Genomic DNA, 25,269 nt, shown 5'->3' on the forward strand with positions numbered 1-25,269 from the left:
CCAGTTTGGACGACAGCTGTGTGAATAGCAGTGCACACAAAAATGCTGCACTGTAACTCCCATGTGGATGCTGCAGGAGCAATTGAAAGGTTTTCTTTGTTCATATTAACGTCGAGCTGTTTGAGTTTGATGCTGTTAAATGTGAACTGAACTGTTCACTTCTCAGCCACGTGGGGGCATTATAGTGCAGGGCTTTGGTGTGCATGGCAGTGCCCACCCCTGTAGTTTGAACTGTCTGGCAGTATAGACATAGGTCCAGTTAGCAGTACATCCATACTTTAGGGTCATACTTAATCTAATCCCTTGCTATATAATGCATTTATATTTATGCTGAATTGTTGGTATTTTGATGGCCAAAGTCTACTCAATCAGACTTAATTTCAGGTTCCAAGTGTATAATATCTTCCAATTATCCAAGCTACAATGTATTATTGCTGTCAGTTAGGCTTTTTGTCAATTTGTCTTGACTCAGCTGTATGGTTTTGTTTGTGCTTTACTGCAATACAGTAAATATACTGAATTGGGTTGTTAGTTTAACAAGATCTCTGGAGAGCTCTTCCATGATGCTGTGTGTTGAAATATGGTAGGAAACCTAACAGCAATTTGCCACCAAACAAATACCCGATGCATGGGCAAGAGTCCAGAACCTGAAACAAATTGTCCACAGAGTTAATGCAGGATGTGCTTGTGTTTGGATTGTATGTAAAACCAAAGCTTTCACCACTTGTGGTGATTTGTGATACATATTCCTTTTTGGTCAACATTCCGACTGTATAACATCTTCCAGCATTTCAGTTGGATATGCTGTTCTCGCTTCCCTTCCTAAACTATTGTGCTGCTCAATGGTTACTTCATTCCACCCAAAGGAAAGAACGTTCCCATGATGAGAGAAATGTTTCTTAGAAATGGGACAAAATCTAGGCCTGGTGTAAGTAGGTTCCACTCATTAAAGTCTGTGACCTTGTATTCATATATATGACCTGCCTCTAAGTCCTTGTGCAAAGTAAAATGCTATAGAAACATGGTGAAAATCTCACATTGACTCCAGGGGAGCCAGGATTTCACCCCAGGGCTTTTTAGTGGATTAACCGTGGGAGATCCCAGCTCTGTTGGAATGTAGGATCACCTTGGCCAGTGTATTTCTCTAAAGATATTTCTAACAAAATGAATACTGCATATAAAAAATTGGCATCCCAATATTTAATTATAAGTCATAGTCAGATATTAATGGGAAGGAAAGGGTGGAGGACACAGAGCTGAATAAATATTGGACTCTGAACACTTTTAAGTTCTCAGGACATGTGCATGTTTCAGTACCTGTGTATCCCCAGACATTTGGTTTAGCTGCAAAATGGCGCATGCTGCATATCAATGTGTTTAGGAATTGACTTGATTCTCTTTTTCCAGGTGGGCCATGCACAGGTACACCTCATGTCTCCTTAACCACGCCAACCAAAAGATCCTGTGACTCTGGTGAGTTTTGCTTTCTGTTTGGCTTTGCATAATACATAGTTGTAAAATGACAAGAAAATGTAGCAAGTATACCAGGAAAATTGCAGTGAAAAATAAACTTTGGAGACGTGCTTGTAAGAGTAACAGTGAAATCATGAAAAATGGAAGGAAGTTATATTTACAATGTTTGTTTGTAATTAACATGACAAAACCAGAGAACAATACAGAAGTAAATCTGTTGCTTTAATCCAATTTAGGTTGGACCTATAACAGTCCCACTTTCAAAGGGGAAAAAAGTTAAAGCAAAGCAGTTGGATGCACCCTTCCTTATTGACTTCAGTCTTTACAGGGGTAAATCTGATTTAGATCAGTTGTTGCAAACTTTTGCATGTTCTTGTCTTAAGCACCAATATTGCAGTACCGATTGCTGAATAGGGTCTATTCCTGAGCAGAGTTAAGGACTCCCTCTCTTTCAGAGATTGGGGCATTCTTTTTCTGCAGGGACTCTTGCAGGAAACATTTCTCAGTTTGTCAATGAGCTAATACACTACACTTTTACTGTTGCCTCTTTTCTTACATGCCCCCTCCCCCCTTTCCAGCCATCAAAGATCAAGATTTTTCTGCCCCATTTAGATGTGAAGGTGCTTCTAAACAAGAAAGTAAGTTTGCCTTTATCTCTGCACAAACTAATCTCAACTGCATATGTTTTTCTTCATACAATATTGCTGTAATATTTAACTAAAATTTAGCTTGTAAGGTGGTTAAATAACATTCTGGATAGATGATTTTGAAAAATGATAGTAAAAAAACATTAGGTGAATTTTTAAAATATGATCATAATTAGCATAATAACAAGTAAGATTACAATTTGTCAGGCCATATGGGAGAAGCGATATTTCCTTAGATTAGATTAAGGCAGATGGAACTATTAGACATGTTTAAAAATTTCCCATTAAACATTAAGATGTTTTCCCCCGGCAGCCTTCTTATTCCCAGTCTGTGCTAGTAAACTAGAGAGGTTTTTGGTTCCTTTATTCTGCTCTCTTTGTCATATGCAATGTTCTTTTGTAAGCTATCAACAAAAACAGAAAGTGAAGCCTGTTTGGGTTACCAGCCTCTTCGTTAGTATTATAGCCAATTAAGTAAAGCTAATTTGTTTTGCATTGTTTGTAGTTTCCTTATTTATAACTTAGTCTTCTGTTCACTGGTCAGGGCCAATGTTATTTAGTTGGAGTCTTTCACTCTTCTGAGGCTGTTCTCCTGGAGTTAAAAGGTCAATCTAAATAAAAATTATAATTACTCCCTCCCCCAACACCAGTATTTTAAATATCACTATTTATGCTTTTCTTACTTTTAGCATTTCACCTGGAGTTGCCAGTTGCCAGTTTCTAGTTCTAGAAGGTCTGGCCTGTAAGCAGTTCCCTTTGGGTACAATTAATTAATAAAATATTGATTTGTTAAAGCACTACTTGTAATATTTTTTTAAATCCAAGTTTTGTCAAAGATTACTTATTTCAAAATTTATATTTCAAGCAAATGTTGCCAGTGGTGCTTTAAGAAAAAATGGCTATGTTTTCTGGGCCAGTGTTTGGGAATTCCAGTAAATATAAATATTTAGTAATAGTGTAGGCTACAAAGAGGTTTACTGTATGAATATAAAGTTCTAAACTGATCTGGGATTTAGGTTAACATAAGGCTACTATAGGTGAACATTTCACATTATACTCAAGATAACCATAGTAACATGTCAACTTATGTGCTCATTCCTAAGAAGTTGGTTAGTTCAGTGGATAACTGTATATACTATACTTTAGATATAATTCTTCCTGTTGTAAGAGCCCTGTATTTCCTCAGGTCTGAGCTTTAAAGGAAGAATGTAGTTTTTCTTAGGTCTGCAGTATCAGCATTCGAGACAAAAAATTAGAATTCTGACCTATTTATGTAATATGCTAGCTCCTGTCAGGAGAATATTAAGGAAGACATAACCCATTCATATTTTATTAGCGTTTAGTGTAACCACTGAAGAAAGATCAAAACAATAAATCTGGGAAGACAAGGAAAAACTGGTTCTTTGTTTTTAAAGCAAAGTTTTTACCTTGAGCACTTGTCAGCCTGGATTCTGGAAAAGCCCTCTGAACAACAACAACAAAAAATCACATTGATGCCAAATACTGGTTTTTTCCCCCTTTTCCAGGATTGATGGTAAAAGTGTGTGTGTGTGTGTGTGTGTGTGTGTGTGTGTGTGTGTATTCTAAATTGTGCCCAAAGGACACGGATTATGATGGAAAAGACTGAGAAGTCTTAGAATGACTAGCTGGGGAGAGGTTTTAAAGATTTTGAAGAGCCAGAAGTATGTGAATGGTGTAGAAAAGATGTTAGGTTCTGGTCTGCTGAATGAGTATTTTTGTGTATTTTAATTTGTTTTTTTTATCAGTTACAATTCATGTCGGGATTAATGGTTGGCATTACAGGCAGTCCCCGAGTTACGCGGATCCGACTTACGTCGGATCCGCACTTACGAACGGGGATTTCTCGCCAAGGAGCTCGCAGGCAGCGGGACCGCCCAGAGCGCAGCGGTCCCGCCACCTTGACCTCCGGGGCGAGAAAAGCTGCTCCGGGTGCCCCTGGTCTGCTGGGGACCGTCTCCAGCAGACCAGGGACACCGGAAGCAAAGCCGGGGAGGCGGAGGGGTCCCGCGCCTCTGAGGCTTTGCCAGAGCAAAGCCGGGGAGGCGCGGCACCCTGCCGCCGCTGCGGCTTTGCTCCCGGCGTCCCTGGTCTGCTGGGGGGGGGGGGGGCGGGCAGCTAGTGCCCCCCCCCCCCCCGCAGACCAGGCTTTTGCTGTGGACCCTGGGGTAGAGCAGCGGGGGTGCTGCCGGGTTGGTCCTGCAGGGACCTACCTGGCAGCCCAGCTGTTCTGTCCCAGGTTCGAGATTCAGCTGCTGTTGAAACTGATCAGTGGCTGATTCCAGGAAGCTGGGGGCAGAGCAATTCTGCCTCCAGCTTCCTGTAGTCAGCCCCTGGTCAGTTTCAGCAGCAGCGGCTGAATCTGGAGCCAGTTCCGACTTACATACAAATTCAACTTAAGAACAAACCTATAGTCCCTATCTTGTACGTAACCCGGGGTCTGCCTGTATTGCAGTAAGACTTGTTCAACTCAGTTTGGCATCCTTACCCCATTTATACTCATGTCTGTGTCATGAAAGCACAATATTAAATGCTGTACAATAATTTTATTACTCTGCTATATGGCTAAGAAGACTTACTATGTAAATTGTAATAGCCAGATTTTAAATCATTTTCATACAATGTAAAGGTTTCCTGGAAAGGTGAGTGAAACTCTTGAGTGCACTCTGCCAATTCTTAATTGTGCTTTAAAAAGGAGGGTGCAATTGAAAGAGATCATTTGCAATAATGATACAATCAATCCACAGGATTTATCCAAAAAGTTGATCCACTTCCAATGGGAGTTGATGGAAACTAAAGGTTTTCGTGTTAGACAAAGATGTACGCACTTCATTTATAATTTTGTCTTGGCACCAAGGCACCAGAACTTTTTTGCCTCTCAAGTGGTACTTTTATGGTACAGGGTTTCAGTTTTAGGAGCTTGCTGTATGCATCTACTTGTTCGAGGCTCAATCCTATGAAACCCAGAGTACTCTGGCACTGATATTTACATTTAGGCATGTGCTTAAATGTTTTGCTATATCAGTGCCAAAGTGCTCAGCTACTTGCAAGGTTGAGTCCATGGTACCTGAGATGACAACCTGTTGGGAGCTGCTAGCACGGTGCGGAAATGCCAGTCAGATGATTGACTCCTTGGCTGTGGCTGAAATTTCCTTTTTATGATCACTTTTTATCATCCCTTACACATCTAGTAAGGACAAAAATCTCTAGTTTACCATTAATTAGACAGTCTATTGCTCTGCAGAGGTAAAGTGTCTAAGCTAACAATATACAAAAGGTTAGTGACGGATTTTTTGTTAATTATAAAAACAACTTTGAGGTGTTTTTGTTGTTCCAATTGACCTTTTGAGATGCTCTTTAGTGTTTGACTGTTGGATGGCATTGTGTTAGCGATCCAACCTTCCTAGAGCCTCCTCACCAGAAGGAATATGATGCTAGAAGAGCCACAAAGCTGTATTATAAATCTCCCAACCCCGGCAATAATAGTGCCCATTAGAGACACTTTTTTACCCTGCTCCGTTCCCGGCTGTACTAATAGAACAGCGCATCAAGCAAGGCTGTAAATAAAAGTTATTACCTAATAGGTGGGTGCTGAAGTGGAACGGACGGGAGCTGAGGCATAGAGGCCTTATTACTGCTCATCAGCAATTATAAACAGGATAAAGTGTCTGGGACTTGCACTGATGCAGGGAGGGCTAATAGAGGCTGGAAGATGACACTATACTATGATCGGATGATGTATGTTGATGGGTTTTTACTGCCTCATTTTGCTGCCTATTTCCGAGATGAGTTGTATTATCTGTTCCATACTCCCATATCTATCTGGATAGACAGATCAGTTTCTGCTCTTGCCAAAAGGTGGTCTCACGTTTGCTGCACATATACTTTGCATTAGTTTCAGAGAATGGTATCTAAGAGCATTTTGAAAACCCTTTTATGATTATTATAGATTAAGATACTAATTTTAAGTACTGTAATATGCGGGTAAACAGTTTGAAAGGCCCACTGCTGCAGTTTTAGGGTGTCATTTCAGCATCATCGTAAGAGTAGTCTTGTTTAATTTTGACCTACAAAACTGCTTCCTAAATTTTTGTGGCTGACTATCTGAGAATTTCATCTGAATCCTCTTCTATACTAAATGATGCCCTGTCTGGACCTAATTCATAACCAGTGTAGTTGAAGTCTACAAAGAAATTAGGTGTAGAAAATGATTCCCAGCATTAGTTTTAAAGTGCAAATAGCAGCTATCATCACCTGAGCGCTTGTCTACACAAACATTTAGTTCATGGTAAGCTGGGGTGTTTATACACCCCTGGCGTACCTATCACGTGCTAAGTATCCATTTGGTAGCTGTTGCCACCCGCTAAGGCTACGTCTACATGAAAAGTTTTCTTGGCAAAAAATATGCTAATGAGAGACTCATTTGCATGAGTTGCTATTTCTTTTTGCTCAAAAACACCTTTTTCCGCAAATCGGTAAACCTCTTTTTTTGGGGCACAAAGATCTTACAGTAAAAGGAGTTTTTCACAAAAAGAAAATCCACACTGCTTATTTTTGCGCAAAAATTCCAGCGCAAAAATGGATTGGCAGAAAATATGCAAATGAGATTGTGGCTTATGCAAATGAGTCCCTCATTAGCATATTTTTACCCAAAAAAACTCATCATGTAGATGTAGCCCAGAAGTTCCCCAGTGCTTTTTTGATCTACTCCCATTTCAAAGTGGGAAAGATCAAAGTGCACTAGAGAACTTTTAGTGAATGGCAGGCTACTGAGGGGTACGTTTATACCCAGCTCACTGCCAAATAAATTCTCAAATAAATGAGTGAGTGATACAGATTATCTTGCACGTGCACATGTATCTGGATAAGAAGACTTGGACATTACCCACTGGCCTTATACCTTATGTGAAGTAGGGATGTAAGCGACTAGTCGACTAACTGATAAACAGGCTTATTGGGTGATCAACTCACTGCATGACTAGTTGCTTCCCCCCTATTTTCTCCCCATGCCTACCTCTGTATCAGAGACAGTAAGGAGGGGGAGCAGGATATGGTGTTTGGGGGAGCCAGCTTAAAAGCCAGTTCCCCTGGCACTGTCTCCACAGGGGGAGGTTAGGGGAGGCAGAAGCACAGTGGGTCAACTGCTCAAGCAAGGATTCAAGCAGTCCCCACTTGCGTCGGGCCCTGACTACTCTGCCTCTTCCTTTGAAATGTAGCAGGAGCCCTGCGGGGCTCTTGCTACATTTCAAAGGCAGAAGCGCCACGTTTCCCCATTGCGCCTCTGTCTTTTAATTGTAGTAAGAGCCACGGGTATCTCTGATTACATTTCAAAAGCAGAGGCGCAGCCAGGATAGTGAGTGCCCCACCTCCACTTTATTGAATAATTGAGTAGTCGATGGAAATTCTATCGACTGCTCAATTAGCTGATTAATCCAAATTTTTAACGTCCTTAATCTGAAGTACATTAAACCAAGATATTAATGGAAACGTATTCTGTTCATAATTTGCCTTTCCTGTGAACTCATTTTCAGTGTTTAATTTTTATGGCATGTTGGTTCTCCATCATTCCCTCCCCGTAGTTCTTTCGCCAAGTGCAAGGAAATGGCCAGGGGAACCAAAGATTCATCATTGCTGTGGGACCCTTACTATCTCCATTCCAGAAACCGCTCCTCTTTCTCACCAAGCCATCAGAGAAACCCATTAAGGACACAGGAGAAGGTTGATTAGTCTGATAGATTAGTGGTGTGCTGAGACCACGGCCTATCTCTCTCCAAGTATTTTGAAAGCATTATAGCAAAGGAGAGGCTTGAGGAGAGATTTGGTTGATAAGCAAGGTGGTTTTGTGGCTGTTTGTGGGGAGTGTCTCCAGGATGAGGGGTATAATGGGAGAAAGCATGAAGAAGCTTGTTTGAAAATGTAGCATTTAGTGGGGATGGAGGTTGGCATCATGGGCTGATTGGAGGTGGGAACTGATAGAGAAGTGGGGAGTTAGGCCATGAAGGGCCTTGAGCTTGCCGACCATGGGATGATGTTATGAAGACACAGAGAAGGTGGAGCTGGTAGAGAGATGCAAGGAGAGGAGTGACATGGTCAAAGTGTCCGGGTAGGACAGTGTTATTCAAACTGAAGCACATGATCCACGAGTATATCTTCTACAGCTCATTGCAGCACGTGATATTAAAGCACAGTCAGTTATTAAGCCCTTGTGGTTGATAAAATGAGTCAGCAACCCCTGGCGCACATGCCATAAGCAGCACGTGAGACGATTTTCACTGGCATGTGGAAGGAGCTGAGCCTTGCCCCTGCTCCCCCGCGCAGTGGGGAGCCCATTATGCCACTGGAACCCTACCTCTTCCCTGGCAGCTGGTTTGCTGCGGTGGGAGGAGGCTGCTGGGACTGAGGCTCCTCAACAGCGAATCACGCATGAGCCGCTGTAGCAGCCACAGCTTCCATTGGTCCCCTGAGTGCCTCTGAGCTGGCCCAACTCTCTTCACTCTGACCTGGGTCACATAGTGGAGGTGGCAGGGGCCCAGGCCCAGCCGGAGCAGGCAGCAGTGCTGGCATAGGTAGATCCAGTACATGTCGCCCACAGGTCAGTGCAGCAGGAGGGATCCTGTCATGCTGCATGTGTCTCGGTGGCCTCAGGGGGCTTTGGTCCCCGAGCCCCACCACTCATTGTGGTCACTATCCTCCCCTTCCCCAGCCTAGGCTTGCCTCCCCTCCCCCTGCCGGACCTAGGGCCTGGGTGTCCACCTGCAGGTAGCTGCTGCCTGGCCAGGGCTGTGCCTGGGAGGTGGGGGAGAGGTTCAGAAAAATGCAGGGCAGTGGGAACCCCAAAACCTCGGAGTGTCAGGCTGGACACCCCAGTATGTGTCCTGAGAAGCACTGGCCCTTGAAAAAGGTTCTGCAGCATCCTGGCTCTAGTGCCGGCTTTCCCCATCTTTCTGACTTCCACCTTCTGCTGCTCTTGTGCAAAATTTCTCAGAACCTGAGATCTCTGAGCGTTTTTCTGTGATGTCTCTTGGATCATGTGCTCCAGCCCCCTAATCATTTTGGTCGCCCTCCACTGAACCCTCTCCAATGTGTCCACATCCTTTCTATAGTGGGGGGCCCAGAACTGGACACACTACTCCAGATGTGGCCTCACCAGCACTTCTCAAGATCTTCTGGCAATGCTCCTTCTAATGCACCCTAATGTGCCATTAACCTTCTTGGCTACAAGGGCACACTGTTGACTCATATCCAGCTTCTCATCCACTGTAATCCCTGGGTCCTTTTGTGCAGAACTGCTACTTAGCCATTTGGTCCCCAGCCTGTAACAATGCTTGGGATTCTTCTGTCCAAAGTGCAGGACTCTACACCTGTCCTTGTTGAACCTCATCAGATTTCTTTTGGCCCAATCCTCTAATCTGTCCAGGTCACTCTGGACCCTATCCCTGCTCGCCAGCGTATCTACCTCTCCCCCTAGCTTAGTGTCATCTGTGAACTTGCTGAGGGTGCTATCCATCCCCTCATCCAGGTCATTAAAAAAGATATTGAACAAAACCGGTCCTAGAACCGATCCTTGGGGCACTCCACTAGAAACCGACAGCCAACCTGACATTGAGCCGTTGGTCACTACCTGTTAGGCTCGACAATCTAGCCAGATTTCTGTCCATCTCGAAGTCCATTTTTCCAATCCATACTCCCTTAACTTGCTGGCAAGAGTGTTGTGGAAGACCATACCAAAAGCTTTTCTAAAGTCAAGGTATCCACTGACTTCCACATGTGCACAGAGCCAGTTACCTGATCATAGAAGCTAATGAGATTGGTCAGGTATGACTTAACCTTGGTGAATCCATGTTGACTATTCCTGATCACTTTCCCCTCTTCCAAGTGCTTCAAAATGGATTATTTGAGGATCCCCTCCATGATTTTTCCAGGGACTGAGGTAAGGCTGACTGGTCTGTAGTTCCCTGGATTGTACTTCTTCCCTTTTTAAAATATGGGCACCCTAATTACCTCACTCATTCGCCTTCTCCCGCTAAGATGCTATACCCCCAGCTTGCTCCGACACCCTCCCTTTTTGCTCTTGCACTGTCCCTCCAGGCCACATACTACACCTTCTCTTGCTCCTGCTCCCTCCACCAGGACATACATTCCACTCCCAGCCTGCTTCTGCATACTGCCTCACACCCAGACCTCACAACCTCTCCCCGTTCTGCACCCCACCCCCCTCCCACATCCTGCACCCTTTCCCCATCCCACTCGCTGGCAGCCCTGTCTTGCACACTGAACCCCTCATTTTTGTCCCTACCCCAGAGCTTAAGGGGATCCATAAAATCCACTAACTGTGGAACCCTAAAAAAGTAAATCTGGCCTATAGGAATTCCTGAACCTCAGTCTTTCCTGTCCCTTCCCCTCACCCCGTGAGGCTAGAGCACCAGAGGAGTGAGGTATCTCAGTTGGGGGCCACATCAGTGAAGGTTGGGGGGTTTTTGGAAGAGGTTTTTTTCCTTCTCACCTGTGTAGTCCCCATCTGATTTTTCTGTGGATCATTGACTCCTGGCTCCAAAAAGGTTCCCCACCCGTGCTGTAAATAGAGAAAATATTGAAATCTTTTGTGTTGGACATAAATTATTTTACTTTATTTAAAATTAAGATTGATATGAGAGAGGTAAAACACTTAATCTGTTTAATAATTTAAATTAAACAATTCTCCCTAGCTGCAGCTGGTTCAGAAAAATATGGTCACGATACCTAGCCTGCCCCTGCCTCCTTTCCCCATGGCACACAGATACATGAAGAAGTTCAAGTGTCACTGGGCTTGGAGAAAGTTTTTTGCTGCAGCAATCTAACTGCACCTGAGCAGGGTCACATGACTTTTATCCAGACCAAAGAAAAGGGTTGTGCAATGACTGAGACATGTTGCTAGTTCTCTCCCCTCTCTAGATCATTTATTAAAGGAAAGACTAACCCATGCAGCCCCTCATTAACCATCTCCCCCTCACTGTTCATTGCCATTTCCCATTATACTTTTCATGCTCCTTTAGGTCTTCTTCAATCCATGTAGTTGGGTTCCAATCCAGTTCAGCAGGAAGGAAGTTTGTAAGACTTGGAGACTATCAAATTTTTCACTTGAGAGCCAGCTATCACATCGTCTTTGTGTAAAACGATATTTTCACAAAATCATTTCTCTGATCCAGTGAGACGGAGGAGTGGACACTACCCAATATATTTAAATGTTACGGTTTAAAATAGGGGAATTTAAACGTACAGCACTTTGCCATGGGGGATTTCATATTGAGATTAGTTGTCTGAACTGTCAGTGTCTCTGTGGGTTCAGTTAACTAGCCTTCCACTACAGCTGTATAATTATTTTTAAAGAATACATATATAGACTGGTATAAAAGCTTATTTGGCCTTATGCTCCCCACAGTTCTGAATTCTCTGTTTCATTACCAGTATCCACCCACACACAGACTTTCAGAAAGCTATTCCCAAATAGCAAAACTACAGCTCAGAATTTTAAATAAACCACATCTCCATTTATTCAAGGGACAGGGGAATTAGTGTTACATGGCATGCATTTCCCACCTATGCCCCTTTCCCAAAACTTATTAAAAATATATATTAGTACAAGATTGGGATAGCTGAGGGCTTGCTTTTACTTCAGATTGGGCTAATTTGTCTTGGCTGCCTTAGCAAGGCAAAATAAAGAATGTAGCAAAGAATCCTTGTCGTTAACTTGCACAGAACCAATATCCTATTGAAAAATTCATCAGGGACTTTGCTACTGCCAGCCTGAAGGGGCTGAGTTGATTTCACTATAGAGTGCTAAAGTTATTAAGCAGCTGCTTGATTATCTGACCAGGTCTGAAATAACTCTTTTACCAGTAGGCTTAAAATTTAGCAAAAGATAACTCTTTTATAATTTTCAATGAGATATTTGTGTGTGTGTCCGTGTGTGCGCGCGCATGCGGGTTTTTTAACTAGTTCAATATTAAGTAACTGCCCTGGAAAAAGTACAGAGGGGTAGCCGAGTTAGTCTGTAACTGGAAAAATGTAAACACAACGAATAGTCTAGCAGCACCTTAAAGACTAACAAAACATGTAGATGATATCATGAGCTTTCATGGGTACAACCCACTTCTTCAGATGAATGGAGTATTAAAAGTCCAATTCCAAAATAAATGGATCTGGGGGAGGGAGGGGAGAAAAGGAAAAAATAGTGAATTAGAGTGTTCAAGTTACAAAAAGCTAATAGAGAAGGTGCAGGTTGTTCTTAAGTACCCATTGTTTGGTTGGTTAAGTCATTAGGATGTGGAAGGTCATGTGCTAGCCAGGTAATGTCTTTATTCAGACCTTTTTGATAGCTCCCAAATCTGTAAATGAAGTAAAGTTCCAATGCTTCCCTGTGTATTTGGCTTGTGGGATTGCCTGAAAAGGTGGATACTTACCTCTTGCTTCTTCTATTACTGTGTTCAAATTTAAAGTGTATACAATATAGAAGCTAATTGCTGTACTTCTAACATGGGTTTGGTAGCACTTTATAGGCTAACAAAACATGTAGGTGGTATCATGAGCTTTCGTGGGCACAGCCCATTTCTTCAGATGGGCTGTACCCACGAAAGCTCATGATACCATCTACATGTTTTGTTAGTCTATAAACTGCTACCAGACTATTTGTTGTTTTTTCATTCTAACATAGGGATGGATGGTGTCCCAAAGGCTTTATCTGACTCTGGGTTAAAACCTTAGAATCTAAGCTTAATAATTCCAGACAGCAGCAGAGGCCTCCAAGTAAACAGCTTTCTCTGTTTCCAGTGAAACTCTTCAAAATATATAGATATCATCTTGGAATCTTACATAAATACATTTAATGGAAGTAGTAAACAGGGAGGCTGACAACTTCCGCGGGCCCCCAGGCAAGGTGTGTGTGTGAGCCTCTAGGTTCTGCACCCCCTGAAGGGATGGAGGAAGGGGCAGCCAGCCCTCAGTGCTCTTCAGACCACAGTGTACCCCCTCACCCAGCCCTCACAGTAGTGCTCTGTCAGCGATTTGAAGGATACGGGAGTCTGTCCTCTGCCACAGTAGCAGTAGCAGCAGCAGTAGGTTGGTGCCCTGGGCCTCTTTAAATCGCTCCGTCCCCCTTCTCCCCCCACCACCCACCCATTCACCAGGCCTGGGTTTGTACTGTGTTGGCCCTCCCACCCATCCATTCACCAGGCCTGGGTTTGTACTGTGTTGGCGCACCCATCCACCCACCCATTCACCAGGCCTGGGTTTGTATTGTGTTGGTCCTTAATGACAGAGATCTCTCTAACCACATGGTTCACATGCCAGGTATTATTTCTCTAATTTCTGTAATGAAATTACATGGTGTACAGTTCCCAAGGTTTACTCTGCTGCATGCAGTATGCCATACAGTCTGACTGCAGAATGTTCCATTTTCTAGTAAGATGCACAAAAAAAGTATCTGCAATGTAAACCACCTCCTTCATCTCCAGTCCTCCTCCCACAACCCAGCAGATCAAATGTAATCTGAAGGAAGCAACAAAAGACTGAACTAAGATCCTGCACTTAATAAAAAATCAGGAATGAAACAAATCAAAACGAAGTCCATATGTCTGTTTCCTGAACTTCAGGTTCATTGTTCTGCTTCTCCTCTAGCCTGGAGCTGGGTACTTCATCAAAAATAAGTGTTGATGCTCCCAAATCTCTCTTCAAAATGGAGTGTACATTTTTCAGCAGACTTGATTTTTGTTTTATTGCAGCTGTCTGTAAGCGTAAGCTCAGTCTACAGTAATGTATCTATATACCACAGCAAAGTCTGCTTCATTTCCAAAGAATAGAGGCCCAAAAAGCAAAGTGATAAAGAGAGAATGTGGATTTAAGATGATACTGATTGGAAATGAGAGTAGTTGGAAACCAAATCAGCAATTTTAGAATCTATTTTCAAATGCATGAAGTAGAATTTTCATTTTTTTTTCTGTACATTAATGACCTAGTAACTCAAGGAACGACAATCTCTCCTTGCAAGATTCCTGTCATTAGGAACATGTCATCTGTTCTATATTCACAAACCATGTTTTGAAGAGACAGTGCAGAAAGTGCTTTGCTCAGTAACAGTGAAGAAGATAGCTTTACACAGCTCTTCCTTTGCTGCATCTGTGGGTTAGCTTTGGAAATCCTGTTATTCCAGGAGTGGTGGGGTTAGGAAGCAACATATGGTTTTTGTTTGTTTGTTTTTAAAGCAACATACGCTACTATAACAAATGGCATATACTCAGAACCTTTGTTTGGTTGATTAGTCTGAAAAATCAGCTCCTTGAATACTGTCCACCTTCTGATTGATAGGGAAGTGTCTGGACTACGCACAGAACTCAATATTTTGAAGCAGGAAGCAGTTGCCGGCTTTTATAATGTAAACTTGAGAATTGTAATGTTACATCTTGCTTACCAATTCTTTTCAGTAAGTACAACATGTGGGTACTTCACTAACTATGGGACTTCTCCCAGTGACTTCAAGAGAAGCAGTTAGGCCACTGTTGACTCTCTTCAAAGTTCCCACATTATCTGTACAATGTTGGCCAGTATTTGTGTGCTGTACAAGCTGAATACCATGGAGTCCTATTTCTATATCAAATCACAGACTGGAAGGGATGTTGGGACATTTTCTAGCCTAGCCTCTGTCTTCAAAGCTGGACAAAGTCCTAGACCATTATCTAGCACACCCCTGATCTAACCAGCTCTTAAAAACCACCAATAATGGAGATGCCATTACCTCCCTAGGCAGTGTGTTCTGGTGCTTAACTAAGCTGACAGGAGGTTTTTTTCTAATGTCCCACCTAAACTGCTCTTCTTCTTCGAGTGGCCCTGTGGGTGCTCCACTCTAGGTGTTGGGTCCCGTCCTGGCGCCACGGCTCGGAGAATTTTCATAGCCGTGCTCAACCAGCCCGCGTATGCGCGCTCCTTCAAAGCGCCGTTCGCGCCTTTGATCAGCCGCGCGCAGGCTGGCAACCGCCAGTTCCTCTCAACCACCTCAGGTCGCAGTCGGAGCTCCCTGTGTTCTTATATCTACGGTTTTCAGTAGCATTACTAGTAGTTGTTCTTTCAGTGTAAATAGTTTCTTTAGGGTTAGTTGTGTTCGTGTTCTACAGTTTATTGATCTATCAAAAAAAAAAAAAAGGTTTTTTTCTCTTCAACGCTACGGCTAAGCGCTAAGGACCTGAAGTTGTCAAAGAGCATAAATACAGCCTGGGTTGACATCCAGTCACCCTATTCGGCCCCTAGCAATGCCGGGGTCTCCTGGTTTTAAAAAATGTTCAGTTTGTCAGGAGGCTATGCCGGCGGCCGATGGGCATGACGCTTTCATAAGGTGCCTGGGCGAATTTCACGTCCCTCAAAAGTGCACCCACTGTTGCAAGCTCACATCCAGAGCCCGCAAAGAGCGGGAGTTAAAGCTTCGGATGATGTCCTTTGATAAGGCACTACAACCTGATCCCATACCCTCTCCAGCCGCGACAAAAACTTCTACGGCTAAAAGGAGAGCGGCTTCTCCCGGACCGGCAACTTCAAAGAGGGCGAAGCCGTCCCCGACTCGCTCCCTCCCTCCGGCAGCTTCAAGGGCTTCGGCAGCCCCCAATGGGACCCCTGCGGAGTCCTGACACTCTACTGACCCTGGCAACAGGGAATTGCAAATACCAAGGGCTCGGGCTGCTTCAGCGCCGGCATTGGTGGCACCGGCTTCAGCTTCTCCAGCTCCCGACGCAGCGCTAACGCTGAAACCAACAAGTAAGCCGGTGCCGGGGGCAATGGCATTAACTTCAGCGGTGCGGGCTCCAGCGGCACCGCTTGTGACGGCACTGGCTTTGACGGCACCGGACCAAGGCGCTCAGGTCTCTGAGATGGCGCCTCCGGCAGATTTAACAATGTCGGCACCGAGTGTTCTACCGGCACCGACAGCAGAGCACCTGCAGCTGATCTCCCCGGCACCGCTCTGCTTTCATTCCATGCAGAGCTCCCCGGTTGCCATGGAAACAGACAGTGCCTCAATACCTAAAAAAGCACTATCAAAAACCCATGGGAGGGACAGATCTGCCTCCCCAATTTTTTCACCAGGACCATCTCCATCGCCACCAAGGCGTGCACGTTATTGCGACTATAGCGTCTCCCCAATCCGTCTCACATACAGACGGCGCAATTACAGAGACGCAGTACATCTAGAAGCACAGCGATCCCGTTCACGATCTCGTTCACCAGGACGGTCATCTAGATATGGGTCCTCTAGACGCTCTCCACACCGTGTCTATTACATTCAACACAGTAGTGCACGCTCATCGCGTCATTCTTCCCCATCACGTTCTGAACGCTACTACGGTCACTATTATCGTTCGTGCGAGGATGGTACACACCGTGAACGGCTATTATCTTCACATAGGGGATCCTCTTGCAACTGCCCATCACCAATTACACAATACTTACCTCAACAACCACAACAATTAAGCTCACCTCCTCCGTCGATAAGTCAATCTGTCCAACAGGATCAGTCCGACCTGGAAGAGGGGCAGCTGTCTGACACAGAGGATCCCAAGCCAGAAACTTCTCCAACGGACTGTGCATCTTCATCACCGGATGAGGCAATCTGCCCAAGTGAATTGTCTCCACCAGACGACCTAAAACAGTTCCAGGACCTGTTTAAACGAGTTGCAGGCACGCAGGAAATACAGCTGGCAGATGTTCCGGTGAAGACACACCGCCTATTAAAGAACCTCCGCCCACAGCAGCGTGCAAAGATCGCCTTACCAATTGACGATGCGATCATGGAAATGGCGGACGAGATATGGCAGACTCCAACATCGGTTACTCCTACGAATAAGAAAGCCGATAAGAAATATTTCGTGCCGGCAAAGGGGTTAGATTTTCTATTCAACCACCCTCAGCCCAATTCGTTAGTGGTTGACGCAGCGCAGCGAAGGACCAAAGCGCCACAGTACAAAAGTGTGCTCCCAGATAAAGACAATAAAAAGTTAGATCTATTTGGTAGAAAGGTCTATTCTTCAGCCACACTCCTATTACGTATGGCTAACTACTCAGCTCATTTATCAAATCACAACTTTGATAATTATTCGAAGCTAGCGGAGTTGTTACATCATCTTCCAGACACTAAGAAACCACTATTAAAAGCAATAGTTCAGGAAGGATATGCAGCATGTAGTACTGCATTACAAATTGCAATGGACGTGGCCGACACAGCAGCTCGGGCCACGGCTACGGGTATCGCAATGAGGCGGTCGTCATGGCTTTCATCCGCAGGAGCACCGAAGGAGTTGCAAAATAAAGTTGAAGATCTCCCCTTCGATAAGCTTAAACTTTTTGCAGCAAATACTGACGAGGTTCTCCATTCGGGCAAGGATTCTCGTGCCACCTTACGTACGCTGGGGATGTACACGCCCAATTTTAAACGAAGGCGCTATTACCCTTATCAGAGAAGATATGATTTTAACTTTTCCAGACAACAGGCACGCACGTCGGAAAATCAGCGCCCTAGGCAACGTCCTCAGCGGAAACGACCCCAGCAAAATCGTTCAACCAACCAGTCTTCAACCAAACAGCAGATTTGACTTCCCTGTCGAGGTTGCAAGCACGCCTTCCTCGATCAACACGGAAAATGACACTTCTTATCTCTTCCACCATTGACTGAAATCATATTACCACCAGTGGTCCAACATCACCACAGACAGATGGGTACTAGAAGTGGTGCAGTACGGCCTCTCAATTCCTTTTCTCTCCATTCCCCCTCCCCACCCACCTTGTTGTATGCTTTTCAGGGACCCTTCTCACGAGCAACTGCTGAAACAAGAAGTCCTCTGTTTGCTCGCTATCAGGGCACTAGAGAGAGTACCCGAACAATTTTGGGGAAAAGTTTTTTATTCCCGGTATTTCCTCACACCGAAGAAATCGGGAGGCTGGAGGCCCATTCTAGACCTCCGAAAGTTAAACCGTCACTTTCGAAAGTGTCGATTCAAGATGGTGACCTTAGCAACTATCATTCTGTCGTTGAAGAAAGGAGATTGGCTTGCAGTCCTCGACTTACAGGACGCTTATTTCCACGTAGCTATTCACGTGGCTCACAGGCGTTTTCTTCGATTCCTATTGGGGAACGAACATTTCCAGTACATGGTTCTACCATTCGGACTGGCGCGTGCCCCCAGGGTCTTCACCAAAACTATAGCAGTAGTGGCGGCCCATTTATACAGGACAGCAGTGACAATATTCCCTTATTTGGACGATTGTCTCATCAGGGGCCCAACATATACAGAGACATGTCATATGGTGCAGACAGTATCCAGCCAGTTTGCATCCCTGGGCCTTCTCATAAATCTAAAAAAGTCATCATTAGTTCTGTGCCAAAACCTGATTTTTATAGGTGCACAGCTCGACTCAACGGTAGCACTGGCATACCTACCGTCGGAACGTTTTTTGGCGATTCAAGACCTTGTTCATACGGTCACACATGCTCCGACAATTCCTACACGTGTCTGTTTACAGCTAATGGGCCATATGGTGGCTTCCACCGTAGTGGTACAAAATGCAAGGTTACGTTTTCGCTGCCTCCAACATCAGTTGGCCATGGTCTACAGCCCAGCAAAGAACAGTATCCACAGATCGGTGGTGGTACCCCAACATATACGGGATTCTACGGGTCAAACCCAGCAATCTTCTCGCGGGCATCCCATTTCATCGCCCGCAGCCTACAAGGCAGATAACTACGGATGCTTCCCTCACGGGTTGGGGGGCGCACATGGACAACATGACTATCCAAGGTCGCTGGTCAGCGCAAGAAATGATGCTGCACATCAACGTACTCGAGTTACGGGCGGTACGTCATGCTTGCAAATATTTTCAGTCCCACATACAGGATACAACTACCAGAATCATGACAGACAACATGGCCACCATGTTTTATATCAACAGACAGGGAGGCGCCCGATCTCGTTCCCTGTGCGCGGAGGCTGTTCAGCTATGGAATTGGTGTATTCACAACAACACTATTCTAGTAGCGTCCTACCTTCCAGGCGCCGACAATTTAGTAGCGGACTCACTCAGCAGACGTTTTCCCCACGACCACGAGTGGGAACTCTGCACAGAGGTTTTAAACCATATATTTGTCCGGTGGGGATTTCCGATAATAGACTTGTTTACCACAGAAAACAACAGGAAATGCCCCATCTATTGTTCAAGAGCGGGAGTAGGACATCAGTCACTAGGAGATGCCTTCCTTCTTCACTGGGGACGGACACTGTTGTATGCTTTTCCCCCAGTCGTTCTAATACCCAAGGTTCTCGAAAAAATCAGCTTAGATGGGGCTCGAGTAATTCTTATTGCCCCAGCGTGGGCTTGTCAGCCTTGGTTCTCAATACTCCATCAGATGTCAGTAAAGACACCGTACTCCCTATCTCTACTCCCGAATCGCTTGACCCAGAACAAAGGATCTCTACGTCACCCAAAACCCGAGATCCTGCACCTCACAGCATGGATGCTTGTTGGTTTAGCAGTTTCGAGCAACTCTGTTCTCAGCGGGTCAAGAAGGTGCTGATGCATAGCAGGAAAGAGTCTACGCGAGCTACTTATATAGCTAAGTGGTCCAGGTTCCAGGCATGGTGTGCGGCTAATAACCTTGATCCCTGTTCCACACCTTTACCACGTATATTGGAATACATCTTGCAACTCCATGATAAAGGATTGGCAATAGCTTCTCTACGGGTGCATTTGGCAGCTATTAATGCTTTTCATCACATAGACGATTCTTTCTCCATATTCGCACACCCTACTACAAAAAGATTCCTAAAGGGACTCTCAAACCTTAATCCACCCCGAAGACCCCCTCCACCCTCGTGGAATCTGGATCTAGTATTGCAAACTCTATCTCAGCCTCCCTTTGAGCCTCTAGCCACTTATCCCGCTACGCATACTTACCACCAAGCTTCTATTTCTCCTAGCCCTTACCTCAGCTCGTAGGGTTAGTGAGAGAGCAGCGTTTATGGCTTCCCCTCCTTATACAATATTCTCTAAGGACTCAGTTACGTTGAGAGCTCACCCAGCGCTTATTCCGAAGGTGTCATCTGAATTTCATATTAACGAACCAGTGGCTCTACTATGCTTCTTCCCTAAACCTCATGCCTCGCCCTAAACCTCATGCCTCGCCGCAAGAGGCAATATGGCATATGCTGTATGTGAGAAGAGCCTTAGCATTTTATATTGATAGGACACGGAACTTTAGGAAGATGGACCGTTTAATAATGTCATTGGCAGACCGTTCTAGAGGCCAACCACTGACCTCTCAGCGTATCTCGAGACTTATTGTTTCATGCATATCTATGTGCCATTCTATACGGGGGAAGTCCCTGCCGTATCCTCCAAAAGCTCATTCCACCAGGGCGGTCTCCACTACTACAGCCTTCCTGAAGGGAGTCCCGTTCCGGGACATTTGTAGGGCAGCAACGTGGTCTTCTAATGTCACTTTTATGAAGCATTATGCTATAGTTGACCATTTTGCTTCAGATTCTTCGGTGGCTACGGCAGTACTTAGTCGTACTTAATTGTTATCAAAAACATTTGAGTTCGGAGCGCTCGGGACTCTTTGGTTACTGCTCCGGAGTCACCTAGAGTGGAGCACCCACGGGGCCACTCGAAGAAGAAAAAGAAGTTACTCGTCCTGTGAAGTAATGATTGTTCTTCGAGATGTGCCCCGTGGGTGCTCCACGACCCGCCCTTCCTCCCCGCTCCGAATTTCTTTCTTATCTCTTTCAGTTGAGCGGATGAGAGGAACTGGCGGTTGCCAGCCTGTGGGCGGGTGATCAAAGGCGCGAACGGCGCTTTGAAGGAGCGCGCATGCGCGGGCTGGCTAAGCACGGCTATGAAAATTCTCCGAGCCGCGGTGCCGGGACGGGACCCGACACCTAGAGTGGAGCACCCACGGGGCACATCTCGAAGAACAATCGTTACTTCACAGGGTGAGTAACTTCTTTTTACTTCAGTTTAAGTCCACTGCTTCTTGCCTTCCTCAGAGGCTAACAACCATATGCATAGGTAAGTATGCTTAGGTTTTATATATGATTGGTTCCCTTTAAATGCTATGGATGGGTGGGATGCATGTAATGTATATGATTGCATCCAGTGGCTTTTCAGAACTTTCCATACCGTTCTATTTGTATGACCTTATTCTCCCCTTACTTGATACCTTTTACCTGACTCTTCTGAGCCCTCTGTGTTAGTCTACACACTGCCTGCACCACCTCTTTTGAACACTTTCCAGGGCACAGGTCATTCCCATTCTTTAAACCTCACTACCACCCCTCCTGTTAGCTGGATTTTCTATAAACTGGTTTATGACCTGGTGTGATATAGAATTTTTATTTTTTAAAAGAGTTTCAATGCTTTTGAGCACTGAAGTACTAATGTTTAGGTACAGAAATGAAACACTTGTACAGTTTATTTTATTATTTTTCATTGGCATCTACAGAATGTTTTGGGGAAGCTAATAGTTCACTTTTATTGTGAAAAAAGTTATCAACTTTTGGAAGGCTAGCAGATAAGATGTCAGTTGTTGGAGCAGCTGCTTCAAAATACATCTGCTTTGCTGATAAGCTAAAAGTAAGGGTCATATGGCATTGTTACCCAGCTGTAACAATTTCCTTTGACCTCCATGGATTACCATGTAATTTCTGCACTATGCCGCTTCACTGACTGTGCTGAGTAAACTACTTTACATGGCTCCGTCGATGGAGCCATGTACTCTAGACATATCCAAGGTGTTAAGACCAGCTTCCTTCCTCTACTGGCACCGTGGACTGCACTGTGCCCTGGAAGTGGTCAGGAGCGGATCTGGCTCCTACGTGGAAAAGAGTAGCCAACTCCCACAAAATAAAAAAGCAAAACAAACCAAAATGTGAAGCCAGTCCTATTTCAGAGCAAGCTCCAAATGAGCTCCTTCCTTTTTTGCTTGGTGACAAACCAGGAATGGCCAATGATAGTGTGGAGCCAGAGCTTGGGCTGGAGGCAACCTGTGGAACTGGACTTACTACTGGCCACTTTCAAGGTGCAGTACAGTCCATTGTGCCAAGACAGGCAAGCAGCCTGCCTTACCATCCCACTGGATCACTGATCAGGAACTGCTAGAGGTAAGCCCATGCCCCAATGATCCCCTGTCGTAGCCCTTAGTCTCTCCAAACTCATAAATCCATCCTGCATCTGAAACACCCTCATTCCTCGTCCTGGCCCATAGCCTGCACCCTCAGACACGGGGCTGCCAGATGGTTTCAACGAAAATAACCGTACACACTTGACATTCTCACAATCTACATTCCATCTTATTTAGAAAATACCGGACATTTATATTTTGTCATTTATATTTTCTCAATTTGTTTCCCTAACAGAGAGCTCAAATACTGGATTGTCCAGTTCAAGTCTGGACACCTGGGACCCCAGCCCAGAGTCCCCACACACAGACTGAACTCTTTTGCCCCACCCTCCAAATCTGCACTCCAAACCCTTCATCTGTGGCACCACCCCAGAGCCCACACTCCCAAGCCAAGTCTCCTCCCCCCCGCACCCTCAACCCCTCATCCCTGCGGCCCTAGTCAAAAGATATATCTCTCGTCAAAAGATATAATTATGCTTGGTCACAGGCATCAACAATTGTTTGCAGCTGTTACCATCTACATGTTTTGTTGGTCTCGACGGTGCTGCAGGACTATTAGTTGTTTTTCAGTTTTTTCACAGTGCTGAAGTTATCTATTCACACCTGGAGCGCAGCCTTCTGTAGTTTCTCTTTCATAAGCTTAGTGAGGAAAGTCCTTTTCAAAATTTACTGTGAACATGCGGCACAGTGTGACTTTTGTAAGTTAATAACTTGGTCAAGTAAAATCAATTTTCACAATTGAAGTTTTTACTGCTTGTCAGTGAAAAGTATTTCCCTTTGAAATTTTAGGGTTTTTTAGATCATCTTTTTAGTGCTAAAGCCATTTAAAATTAGAGTGCCATTTTTTATATTAGAGGAATTTTCCCCATTACTCTAAACAGATTATTTTGAGCAAATTTAGTTAAACAAATCCACTCGTGTTCTGAAAGAGTAAAGTCTAGAAATTTCAGCCCAAAAGATGAGTTTCACAAAGCTTATAAGCAATAAAAATTGATGGTTTGAATGAACACTTGAGTAAATTTAAATACAGCAGTTGCTGTCACTCCAGCTATAATAAATATGATTTCATTTGAGGTCAGTTTTGACCCAATCCTGTCAATAACTTTTACATTTCAAAAAACACAAACTCTTCTTTCTGAAATTTTGTATTTATAATCTTGAGCGAGATCTCTCTCTTGGAGAGCGGAGGTAGCGTGGGGTAGGAGAGGGTCAGAATTTGAAGTGAATTGGTTAAACTATTAGAAAGGTGTGATTTCAGAAGACCAGTATTTTACCTTCGGAATGTCTTCTAATAATTCTTTCATTGTGCATCTTAAGTAGTGTAGGAATTCCAAACTGTTGCATTCATTAGGACTTAGAAGAAATGCATGTTGAACTTTTTTGTAGTTAATGTAAAAGTTGTTTGTTGTTTCTGGGTGATATCCAAAATCCCCATAGTGATAATCTCCATGAGGAGTTCTCTATTTTATTCACTCCACAGAAATAGAAGAGGATGCTTAACAGAACTTTTGAGTTCTACAGGAATTCCTGAAGAGTCTGAAAACACTAAACTGTACTGGGACTCTTTATATAAGTTTTATCACATCAAGCTTTTTAAAAATCTTCCTCCTCCTCCAAAAAACAAAACAAAAACAAACCACCCCAATCAAGCTCCCAATGTTCTAGAGCCAAGAAGGTTAGAAACATCTATTAATGTGAATAATAATGCTAGAATATTGTAGTAACATCAAAACAAATATTTGATGGGATGGAAAATTGGACGGTTGTATGGAATATTGGGGCCAAAAAGGTCAAAGGTGCTAATACACCTTGTCATGGTCCAACATTAAACACTGTTACAAGATTGGTGGGATTTGGTTTAATACCATGTCAAACAAGCCATTACAAAATTATTTTAACTATTCATTAAAGAGACAGAAAAGAAGCAATGCCAGTTAAAGCATTTGAATTGTAAAGTATTAAATAAGGTTTTGTTTTAACAGCATCCCTTGTTCCCTTTCCCATTAGCTGGAGAGGTTTTTTGTTTTGTTTTGTTTCTTTTAAGGAAGAGTTTCCTCTTGTCTGACAGTCTTAGATGGTATGAATGAGTGTATTAACTGTCCTTTTCGTGAAAAGAGAAGCTAGTTGAGGTGGGATTGGAGCTGTCGCTGCTGCTGCTGTTAAAGTTTGATCCTGTTTCCTAGAAGACAGAACAAGACACACACGTAAGGAGAAGAGAAACAACATAGAAAATGCAGCTTCTGTCTCTGGTGTTGGCCCACCCTCCCCGGATTTCAAATAGTGACTCTCACTTGCAACCTCTGCTGGAAAAACACAGGCAGAGCACATGGTCTTACCAGTCACTCTGAGAACTGATGAACCTATACCAACTGTTTGGATGTAGCTTTTAGCCACTTCTCTGGTCAGAGGCTTACAGCAGTGTTGCAAAATATCTAGTCTTGGCAGGGCAAGTCTGACTCTTATTAAACATGAATTGTAAACATGAGAGAAATAGGAAAGAGAAGAAATATCAATGGCAAGGCAAGACACACAAAGAGGGTAGGGCATGTGTATCAGTCACAAGACAAATGGAGTTCAGGATTTACCCAGAACCATTGGAGGTGGTGATGTGATCTTGGGCAGAGCACCTCTTAGGCTAACGAAAGCATAGCTGTGCCATATGGAATCACGGATCCTAGGAAGAAGTGGGGTGATAGCCATGGTAGTGAAACTTGCTCTTCTCTCTCTCTTTTCAGTCAGCAGCTATCCCCTTTTGTTTCATCTCCATTAATTTCCCACAAAAAGTATTTTCCTTTTAAGAATCCCAAAAGGGAAAGATGAGTGGAACATTATTTTGTCCATGAATTAGGCCCAGTTTTGACATACATAACAATAACATTTATGGGTATAGGTTATTGTGGTACCTTATGAACCTTCATTCATTTTTCACAATTAACTGAGCCTTCA

The 25,269-nt window shown here is 44.2% G+C and overlaps 2 protein-coding genes across 8 annotated transcripts in view; both read left to right on the forward strand.

Moving 5' to 3' along the window:
• ZFAND3 (zinc finger AN1-type containing 3) overlaps positions 1-25,269 on the forward strand; it is a 277,816-nt gene that overhangs the window by 208,379 nt on the left and 44,168 nt on the right. For 4 of the 7 annotated variants that reach the window (XM_089777409.1, XM_089777410.1, XM_025186351.3 and 1 more), the window contains 2 exons: positions 1,408-1,473; positions 2,052-2,111. In XM_089777409.1, the coding sequence (XP_089633535.1) occupies positions 1,408-1,473; positions 2,052-2,111 (126 nt within the window). The remainder of the gene's footprint in view (positions 1-1,407; positions 1,474-2,051; positions 2,112-25,269) is intronic. The other 3 variants (XM_089777411.1, XM_025186352.3, XM_006126535.5) reach the window with 1 other exon arrangement.
• Positions 4,289-23,960, forward strand: LOC149525154 (uncharacterized). Its single transcript, XM_089777408.1, has one exon. It carries the CDS (start codon positions 15,935-15,937, stop codon positions 17,741-17,743), a length of 1,809 nt encoding a protein of 602 aa, XP_089633534.1. The 5' UTR covers positions 4,289-15,934; the 3' UTR covers positions 17,744-23,960.

The sequence above is a fragment of the Pelodiscus sinensis genome, chromosome 3 (assembly GCF_052426305.1).
Source record: "Pelodiscus sinensis isolate ZL-2025 chromosome 3, ASM5242630v1, whole genome shotgun sequence".
Lineage (NCBI taxonomy): Eukaryota > Metazoa > Chordata > Testudines > Trionychidae > Pelodiscus > Pelodiscus sinensis.